Here is a 10,097-nt window from a genome sequence, read left to right as displayed (position 1 = left end):
GGTTTGCATGCACGCACCTGGAGGAGGGGTGTCTGGGCGTGAGGGGTGTCTGGGCAAGTGGGCTTACTTGCCAACCAGGGGCACATGTGGGTACAGTGCAGGGGAACATACATTGCATAGGTTGTATCTGTGTGTGTGCCTAGATACAGGCGAATGAAAGGCCTGCCCGCTGCATGTTTGGGGGTCTGTAGAATGACTCCCCATTTCTCTCCCCTTCCCAAATAACTGCCAGAGTCTTCAGTTCAGACTCCTGGCCTCCAGGTAAGGGCCTGGTGCAAACCGCCTCTGACTGGGGACAGAGACACCTGAGTCTCAAGCCCTGCCCAAGCTGCTAGTGCCCTTGAGCAGGCATCACCCCACCCAGGCAGTGGGAGTGTCCTCACCCAATGGGATAGGGTGACATGGTGGAGGAGGTTTGAAGCGGGGAGAAGGCAGCAAGGCTTTCTGCTCCCTAGATGGGAGGCTCATTACCCTAGCACTCAGTAGGTTGTAGGGAAGGAGCCAGGACTTGGCACTGACTACAAAGGGTAAGGGGCACCCCCCAGCACTCCCGCCGTGCCAGGCCAGGGGAGGGGCTGTGACGTTTGGTGGCCTCATGCAGCTGAGAGGAAGTAGCTAATTGCCAACCTGATGACTGGCGGCTGAGGAGTGGGGTGATGATGCCACTGGCAGAAGCAGGCGCCCTGGCCCAAGGAGGAGGCCCTTCAGCAACAGAGTGGGCCTGCATTCTGCAGAGGGTGAGACTGAGGTGGCTGCAAAGAAGGGGGCAGGGGTTTGTTGAGGCTGTGACCGTGGGAAACAGCTTCTCCACAGCTTTGCTCAGCTTCAAGGGGAAAGAGTTCAGAGGCCTTGAGGGGATGAAAGGATTTGGGAAGGTGCTTCAGGGGGATGGGGTGGGGGGGAAAGAGGTTCCTATTGTTGCTCCCCTTCTGCCTATGCTTCCCCCACCTTCCTGTCTCTCCCCTCCGCCACCTTAGCCCCCTCTTTGGCCCTGTGGCCAAAGTTGTTGAGGAAGGAGGGAGCAGATGGAGAATTTTTTCACTAGAAGACCCCCAGGCACAAGCAGCCCACCTTGCTGATGGTCAGAGCATCCAGAAGAAGTGGTGAGACTTCAGCTGTCCTCAAAAGCAGGAAGAGAGAGTGTTTCTGGCAGAAAGAACAGCTCAAGCAAAGGCTAGACAGTGGGGTCTGGTGAGGTTGATGGTCTGGGGCTTAGCTTCAATACTTAGGAGGTGGGCAGGATGTTCTGCACCAAGTGTCACACTGTCCCTTCCTGGAAGAAACAGTGGGTACCCAGCACTCAGAGCTTCTCTTACATGCTGGCCACTGCCTCCGGCCCCAGCAGACCTGGCCCTCAACTGCCTGAGCAAGGGCCATGACCAGGTCAGGAGCCTCATAGGATGGGGACCCCACCCCCAATATTCCCAAGTGCATCAACCCCAGAGGACTGAAGCCCTGAGTCTCAAGAAACAAGTCCCATCCATCTGCAGGTCAGTCCGCTGGGCCCCTAGCACCCCCTATGGGCAGGAAGCAACACTAATGGAGGAGGAGCCTCCAGCAGCCTGGGGTGGTTGGGGGTGTGGGAGTGTGGGGTGAGGGAGGAGACACAGGTTTGTCTTCTAGGAAGCAGACAGACCAAGCCTCAGGAAATCCCAGTGTCACAGGTCACAGACACTGACCTTGAAGTGTTACTCTCATGGGTGAAATTTAGCCCCTGTCCTCAGGAAGCTCCCAGTCTGATGGAGGACACATAGTGCTCTCAGAGCTCCCTTCTTTAGGGCGAAACTCAGCATCTGGCTTCAGGAAACTCCCAGTGTGAGGGGAGAGACACGACATCTGCCCTTAGGGATCTCTCAGATGGGGGAGACCCACTGGGTTTTCGGGAACCACCAATCTGTTTCCAGACATGGATTAGACATGTCAGTGCCTCTAGGGCTGCCAGGAAAAAAAGTACAGGATATCCAATTAAATTGAATATTACATAAACAACGAATAATATTTTAACATAAGTCTGTCTCATGCAATATTTGGGACAGACTTATACGATTTGCCAAATCTGGTAACCCTAGGTGCCTCCAGTTTGAGGGAGGAGAGAGGACACCCCCTCCGCCCCAGACATGGGAAAGCAGGTAACACCTCCGCGTGCTTGGGAGGGCAGGGGTGGGGCAGGAGGAGAGTCCTGGGGCTCCGGCTCGCGGCAGTTTAAAATTCCTTCCAGGCCAGAGCCCTAATCCCTCGGTGCACAATGGCCGCCTTCTCCCCCGCCGCCCGCGCCCACGCCCTCCCCCGCGGGGCCGTGGCAGTGCCACCAAGGGCCTCTTTAAGCCCCTTTGAAGCCGCGGAGCCCCGCGCCGCGGGAGGCCCCGCCGCTATGCCAGCTATGCCAACTATGTCCCCGCCGCCGCCGCTCCCCCATTAATGCTGGCTAATCTGGCTAATAAATAAACTCCCCTCCCCGCCCCCCGCAGAATCGATGTCAGGGCTCGGCTAGAGCAAGCGGCCCCACTCCACCCCACTCCCTCGAGATGTGGCTGACATTTTTTCCTACGGCTGCCCAAGGTCTGCAGCCGTCTCTGATTCTTCGCGGCACGTGGGATTTGGGAGGTCTCTGCCTGTCCACTGCGTTTGCCTCCCTCTTTTCCAGTCCACCTGCGCACCAGGGGCAGGACACGTGGCTGGGTGCAGACGCTGGACTGGAAGACGCGGAGGACGCGCGGAACGACTGAGCGCGCGGCGGCGGCGGGAGGAGACGCAGGTCACTCCCCCTTCCCGCCCCCTTCCCGCCGCCGACTGGGCGCGCGCGCCGAGGAGCCCGGGACAGGTGACTCCTAGGGGACGGCGTCTGCGCCTTCCCCGGCGGGAGTCCCTTCTTCGCGGCCTCTGCCGCCCCCTGCGTCCCCTCCTGGGCTTCCGAGAGTCTGACTCAGCCGAGCCGGCATCGCTTCGCCTCCTACCACACACCCCGAGCGCGAGGAGAAATGACAGGATGGCAGGGGCACGGCTAATGCGCTCTAATTACCCACCGCCGCTGTCATCCGCGGCGCTGGGCCAACGCGCCGTAATTAGGCCGCCCCTCCCTGGTCCTGGAACCCGCCCTTCGCCACCCCCCACCCACCTCGCGGCCCCCAGGACCACTGGCTGCAGCCCTCCGGGACTGCCCCTCAGTCCCAAGAGAGCTACGAGGCCTTACTGGGGGACAGAACTTGGGGGGACCGAAGCCGGCCCCTCCACTCCCCTAAACTTACACAGCCCTCGAAGGTCTCCGCTGGAAGAGACTGGGAGAGTGGGGAGGGGCCGGAGACCTATTTCGTTGACAGAAACACTGACTTCTATTGGAAAGTTAGCCTTCAGTGGGAGGAGTGGCAAAGGCACGCAGGGCAGCAGTACCCCCACTTGGCACTTAAGGCACGGAGAAGGGAAGGGAAGTCCGTCCAACCAGAACTCCCAGATCCGCTCGTTTAACAGTGGCCTTATGAGCAGCACAGTGGGCTCCCTCCCCTGACAGAGAAATTACCTTCCTGCCAAGAAAGGTGACATCCCCACCACAGACATGGAGCCCCCATCCGCTGGCCAACTGTGGCTTGCTGGTCATAGGGGAGCTGGTGAGGAGTGGAGTGTCTGGCCTCCCAGGCCAGGTAGGGTGAGAGAGGCCCTGAAGATAGAAGCCAGGCCTGTAGGCCAGAATTAAAGGGGCAGCGTGGCCATCAGCTCCTTCCACAAAACCAGGCTCAGAGCTCTCCTCTATCAGGAATTCTTTCCTGGGGTCCAGGAGGTTGCAAACTCATGACCCTAGGCCGCGTTTAATCTTCAGTGAGGTTTTGTTTGGCTTGCAATGAGTACCTGGGTTTTAGACTGAATGTGAGAGCCTGAAGACAATGTGAGTTCTCCAACTGCCCTCCCAGTGAAGCTGGACCTCTGATTTAGATCAGCCCACTGGGCCCCTGCCTTCACCCTTTTCCTCAGGGCCAGGATCTCAGTCCCCATGATTGCTGCCCCTTTGTGGTCTGCACGTCTCTTGGTAGGCATACCCAGTCAAGTGTCTCTGGGAGCCCACTCTTTGTCATCGTCAGGTTCCCCACATGCAGTAGCCATGGTGGCTGCACATGCTCCCGGATACCCCTCCACACTACCTTTTGTCATTTTGAGTTTCAGTCCAACTTGGGTGGACTGTATTTTCTCCAGCAGGGATGGCAGCTATTTTTCTGCCATGAAACTAGAGCATGCTTGAGAAGAGGAAATTGGATCTCTCCCTCCAGACTGGGATTTCACTAAGGGCTGGGGAAGGGGGGAATATGGGAGGTTATTCTCCATCACAGGGAGCGCTCTGAGGTCCAGGCTGTGTCTCTGATTCAGACTGATGGTTCCCTGAGGACAGGGCAGTGTTTCCCCTCAGACTGGGGCCCCCTCTTCCCTCAGACTGGGTCTCCCTGAGGATGGAGCTGGGGCTCCCTGAGGAGAGGGCTGTCTCCCCCCTTCAGACTGGGGCTTCCCCCAAAGGACAGGGACTGTGTCTCCCCGAGAATAGGCCCTTTGTGTCTTCTGGATCAAACTGAGATCTTCATGAGGACAGGGCTGTGTCTCCCCCTCAATCTGGAGCTCTCTAAAGGCAATGGCCTCTCCCCTCAAATGGGCCGTTTGCACCCCACCCCACCCTCCGGCTCCCCATGGCGCCCAGGCATTCCTCCGAGGACACCATTTGTCACGCTTTGATGAATGAACCCTACTAAGAATAACTCAGTCCTTGTAGGCGCTAAAGGACAGGGGGAGGGAGAGGGAGGAGGCTGGTGATTGTGGGGGTGCTGGGGGAGGAGGGACACACTCCATTTATTCAGTAACATTTCCTGAATGCCCAGCTGGGCACTGGGGGAGACACAGTGCCACGGAGCCCCCTACTGTGCCATTTCTGCCACCGACAGCCAGGGGTGTCCCCTGAGACAGAAAGTTCAGGCCCCTGCTTCACAGCCTTCCCACCCCAGCAATCATTACCTCAGGGCCAGCCAGCCCCCTCCATGCCAATCATGAGCTCTCTCTGCTCCTCCCATCAGTGGAGGGGAGACTTTGAAATCAGGTGCTTGGGGTGGGGAAGGTGCTTGCGGTGGGGAAGCTGCTCCCAGTGTGGGTGTGAGGAACCCAGAGGATGAATCCCTGTCTCCCCCACCCCCTACTCTGTTCTTCCTTACCCTGCCCCCTTCCACGCCAAAACCTCAAGCCTCTAGTTCATATTCAAGTGACCTTTCCAATGCAACTGTTCTCAGGGGGCCCCTTGGGAACTGTGAGGCTGTGACCTTAACCCACTTCTTTGGATGGTGCCTTCCTGGCACTCCGCCCCCACCTGCCACCTCCTGAGAGGAACATTTCGGCCTGTCTTGGCAAAAACATCAGTCTATGATCCAGGCAGCCTGGTACAATACCAGCTCTGCCACTGACACCACTGTGACCTTGAGAAGCCATTTACAACCTATGGGCCTCAGTTTCTCCATAAGTAAAATGACTTTTGTTTAGGTTTCCTGATTTTCAAATCTTTTTTTTTAAACAATGAATCCTCTTGTTTGAATTGTAACTCATGTGGCACCTCTGTTCTCTGTGGTAGCATAGGAAAAAGTTGGGGGTTCTATGGTCAAAATAGGGTGGGCTTCATGCCCGAGCTGTTAGTCCATGACACACAAATGCACACATACATGTGCATACAGATCAGCTCCCAGGCACTACGGAGCCCACTTGACAAATGTCTGAACTCCGAAATCCTTTCCCACTCAAACATTCTGGGACCCTGACAGGACTGGAAGCTCTAGAACCAGGAGTACTGATATCTCTGAGGATGAGGCCATGACTTCGGACCCTGGTGCCTAGGGCTGGGGCTTGAGCCAGCAGGGGTCCTTTCCACACTGGGTCTAAAGTCACAGCCTGGGCAAACCCTCACTGCCTTCTGCCCTCCCCACCCATCCAAGCCTGAGGTCGGATAAGCTTGTCTGATGCTGAGTCCCCTTAGCGGGGTGGCAGGGGCCAAGTGGAGACAAGAGTGTCCTTCCTCAGTGGGAAAGGAAGCAGCAGGTTGGGTGGGAGGCTCTGGGAGCTCTTCTCTGGAATCCCTCTCACATGCTTCGGAGGAGGGTCAGACTGGTAGGGTGGGAGGGCCAGCAGGGCCTTGCAGTGGCTGAGGGCTGGGGGCTGATCCCAGGAAGCCCAAGGCGGGAAGCATAGGGAGGGGAGACTCAGGGACCTACACCACTCCATCCACAAGTGTGAGAATTTGATACCAACAGGGAATGCAGGTAGGACAGGGCCCACCAGACACCAGTGATGGGAAGGCAACAGTGAAGACAGGAGCAGGTACAGCCCAAGGAATAAAAAAGGCACCGATAAGAGGCAGGCCTGGGCCTAGGCTCCCAGCTTAGGGCAGCAGGGCAGATCTCTTCAAGGGAGAAACCACAGATACACCCCAGCCCCTCCTTGATGTTGTGAGTCAGGGGTACAGTTCCAAATGCCCAGGGTCACCACAAAGGAGGTGCTCCCCCCTCCCCTGCATCTGCATGGCCCTGGAGAGGCCATTGCTCCTGGTTTCCCTCAGGGAACATGGCCAGAGAGCTGCTGTGAGAGTCTTCCCTGAGTCCCTACCTCACTGAAATGTACAATGAGGTAAGGGAAGAGATACTCACCGACTTCTGTCCCTCCATCCAAACACACACACACACACACACACACACACACACACACACACACACAGAGGTATTTGTCCCCAGGGAATGTCTAGAGACTTCATTGCTTGGCCCTGGAAACCTCTAGACGGCTGCCATGTTGCCAGGCACAGCTCTGGGAACTGAGGCTGCTGCAATGAAAATGTCAGCCAAGTTATCTGCCTTCATGGTGCTCACATTCTGAAAGACAGATGATCAACGAGTGAAAAAAATAATAAAGCTCAGGTCACAATGTGGCAAGTATTTGAAGAGTGATTTTAGCGGGGGGAGCGGAGGTGCTGTTTTATCTAGGGTGGTCCAAAAATATCTCTGTGAGGTGGTAACATTTGAGTGGGACTCTGGAAAACAGGAAGCCAGCCGTACTTTGGGGTCAAAAGGAGAAGAAGAAGCCGGTCCTGCTTTGGGGTCAAAAGGACTCCAAATATTTAGTTTTTTAAATGTAAAAGACATGTTTATCCATAACTATTAAAGGGCAGGGAAATGAAAACTGTGTTTCTGGAGCACCTATTATATGTCTAGCACTATGATGGAAAATTCACAGACATCATTTCCCATCACCCTCTTCGGAGCCCTGTGTGTCAAATAGTATTATTTTCATTTTATGGATATGAAATGAGAAATCCATAGAGATTATTATTTCATTCATTTAAAAAGATTTATTGAGTATTCGCCTCTGAAAATGCTATAATAAATCCCATATGGACCCTGCCTTTCTAGGGCCTACAGTCTATGAGAGCGAGAAGGGTCAGGGAGGGTTTCCTGGAGGGGTCATTGTCTGAGTCTGAAGGGATGAGGATGGGGTGACGGGAGAAGTGAGTTGGAGGGGCCAGAATTTGAGGTAGAAGGAGCAGCCTGTGCAAAGGCCTGGAGCCCGCAGCACGGTGTGCCCGGAACTTTGAGTCATGCAGGATGGCCCAGCCTGGAGGGGGAGTGGGGCAAACTGGGGCTGGGGGGCTGGCTGGGGCTGGGCATGAGGGGCAGGATAGGTCTGGACTTCATTTGTGGGAGACCAGAGAAATAGCAGGATCAGGTGTCTCTTTAAAAGTCTTCCTATGGGGGCTGAGGCGAGGAGTGGGCTGGGAGCTGGGAGAGGGGTTGTGACTGGTGGGCAGAAGTAAAGGACTGAGGAGGGAGTCCTGGCCAGGTGCCTGAGGAGGCTGGGGTGGTGAGTAGGACTCCACAGGCAGAACAGATGGGGCCACCTGGTGTGGTTGTTAGGCAAGGCAGGTGAGTGGGGCCCTAGCCAGAACTCTGATGACCTGGCTATTTCCAAGTGACAGGGTTACCAACGGCAAAAAGGTGGATGCCAGCCAACAGCAAGGCCTATCAGACAATTCCTACAGGCTCACACACTGTACCTTTACACACAGGCATGTGCACACCACACAGACACATAAACACACATGCATCTGGCCCCACTTCCCCATCTGTATTGATAGTGGGCTGAGAAGGGGCATGGGAGCCAGGGCAGAGATCACAGAGCAGCAGCATCTCGCTTAACTCAGGCCCACGCCCTGTGTACCTCTTTCTGGAGCCCCGGGGTAGATGCCACTCCATAGCCCCCTTTCAGGGGCTTAGGTCCCTTAGTCCCCCAACTCCTCATATGCCTTGAGAACCTGCCTGTAGGTACCTAATCCAGGATAAGCAGACTGGTAAGTGCAACCCCAAGACCAAGGCAAGGCATCAGGTAGAGCATTAACAGGGAATGCATCCCTGAGCTTCCAGACTTGGAACAGACCCTGCTGGGTGGAGGGAACAGTCCATACCAGAGAGATGAGCATTCACAGGGCCAGTGTAAGGACTCAAACTCAAGGCCAGACACTCAACAGCTCAAACACAGCCTGGGGGAGGCCACATGTAAGAACAGTTAGTGTGAACATTTCTGGGAGGAGCCTTGCCCCTCAGGAAATAATGAGCAGGCAGACTTGGGCTGCACTAATGGGAGGGCAGAGTCCAACCTGAGAGGGGTGTCCCCTGGGCACCAAGCTGGCCAGTCCCTCCTGGAGCAGTGGGTCCAGACCTGGGGACCTCCTCAAGGGGACAGTGACAAAAAGGGTGTCCAGGTGGGGAGGAGTCCAGAAACCCCATTATATGAGGAAGTGCCACAGGGGTGTTTCACCCAAAAGAAAGCCCTTTCTGTGGATGGCATCCCACTTTTACATGCTCTACCTGATGCCTTGCCTTGGTCTTGGGGTTGCACTTACCAGAGACAGCTTTGTAGTTACCTATTTGGCTGATCTGAAGTGCCTCCCTAACTAGGCTGTAAACTTCATGAGGTCAGGGCCTGTACATGCTTTTTTACCATTGTTTTCCTGGTGCCTGACACATACTGGAAGCTCAATAATTGTCTACGGATGGAAAGAAGAAGAAAGGAGGGAAGGAAGAAAAGAAGGAAGGAGGGGAAAAGGGAGGGAAGGAAGGAGGGAGGGAAAGAGGGAAGGAAGGAAGGAGGGGAAGAGGGAAGGCAGGAAGGAAGGAAGAGAGAGTTGAGCATGCCTTGAATGCTCTGAAGGTTGTCGTGTAAAGGAGGGTTAAACTGATTCTCCAGGGGCAGAAGAAATGCCAGCAGAAGGTGAACTTAGGGAGTCAGTTTTGAAATCATCAACAGTAAGAAGTCTGAAAAGTCAGATAGTCACAATGTCGATTGGATGGTCCCAGAAGACTATGAGCGTCCCAGAAATGAGTTTAAGCAGAAGCCAAAGTAGCACTTTGCAGAGGTGCTATTGCTTCAATGAAGAAACTAATGAATGAAGAGTGAATGAATGAATTAATGCAAATTAACTAGTGACTACTACAGAGGATTTCACATGCTGGACAGAAGACTGGACACCTCTGATGTTTGTCTCAGAAGTGAGTCTGTGAGACTGGCACTAGGTCAGACCCCAGGTAGGCAATGAGCCACAGGCCCTGTCCCCAAAGAGCTCAGTGAGAGAGGTACACAGCACATGCACATAGGCAGGAAAGCACCCTTTGAATCTCTCCAGCAACCCCAGACCGGTCATGCTGGAAACATTCATAGCGGGGCAAGGCGAGATGTCTTGAAAGAAGCTTAGTCCTGATTTCCCTCCCCATAGCTTCCCAGCTTTCCCAAGGAGGTCACTTTCTAGAACCCCCTTTGGGCCACTTTCCCAGGGCTGACCCTTGGGCACATGTCTGTCCTGAGGTAGTTGCCGGTCTGGCAGCCTCCTCCTCAGGATTAGGGGTGGGGTTGGCACCTGGCCATCCTGCAGAGGCCTGGGGCAGGTGCCTCAACAGCCCCATCTCTGGGATGTGTGCAGGTGCCCTGGTTCCAGGCCCCCACTGGCAGGTTCAGAAGCCTGAGACATATGGTCAGGCCCTGACCCCTCACCTACAAGCTTCCTGAGAGCAGAGATCATGTCTTACCTGCCTTGGTCTCTCATT

General features: G+C 55.3%; 1 protein-coding gene across 1 annotated transcript; it reads left to right on the top strand.

The window, feature by feature from the left end:
• Positions 1–441: 441 nt before the first annotated feature.
• LINC03040 (long intergenic non-protein coding RNA 3040) lies at positions 442–3,066 on the top strand. Its single transcript, XM_012448828.2, is given in 7 exon segments — positions 442–737; positions 1,046–1,123; positions 1,125–1,173; positions 2,055–2,129; positions 2,645–2,778; positions 2,780–3,032; positions 3,035–3,066. Coding segments are annotated over 7 exon segments (702 nt in total). The 5' UTR covers positions 442–656.
• The last annotated feature ends 7,031 nt before the right edge of the window (positions 3,067–10,097 follow it).

This window comes from Aotus nancymaae, unplaced genomic scaffold (genome assembly GCF_030222135.1).
Source record: "Aotus nancymaae isolate 86718 unplaced genomic scaffold, 86718_ANA_hifiasm-v0.15.2.pri h1tg000040l, whole genome shotgun sequence".
Lineage (NCBI taxonomy): Eukaryota > Metazoa > Chordata > Mammalia > Primates > Aotidae > Aotus > Aotus nancymaae.
This window is presented reverse-complemented; position numbering and strand designations above follow the sequence as displayed.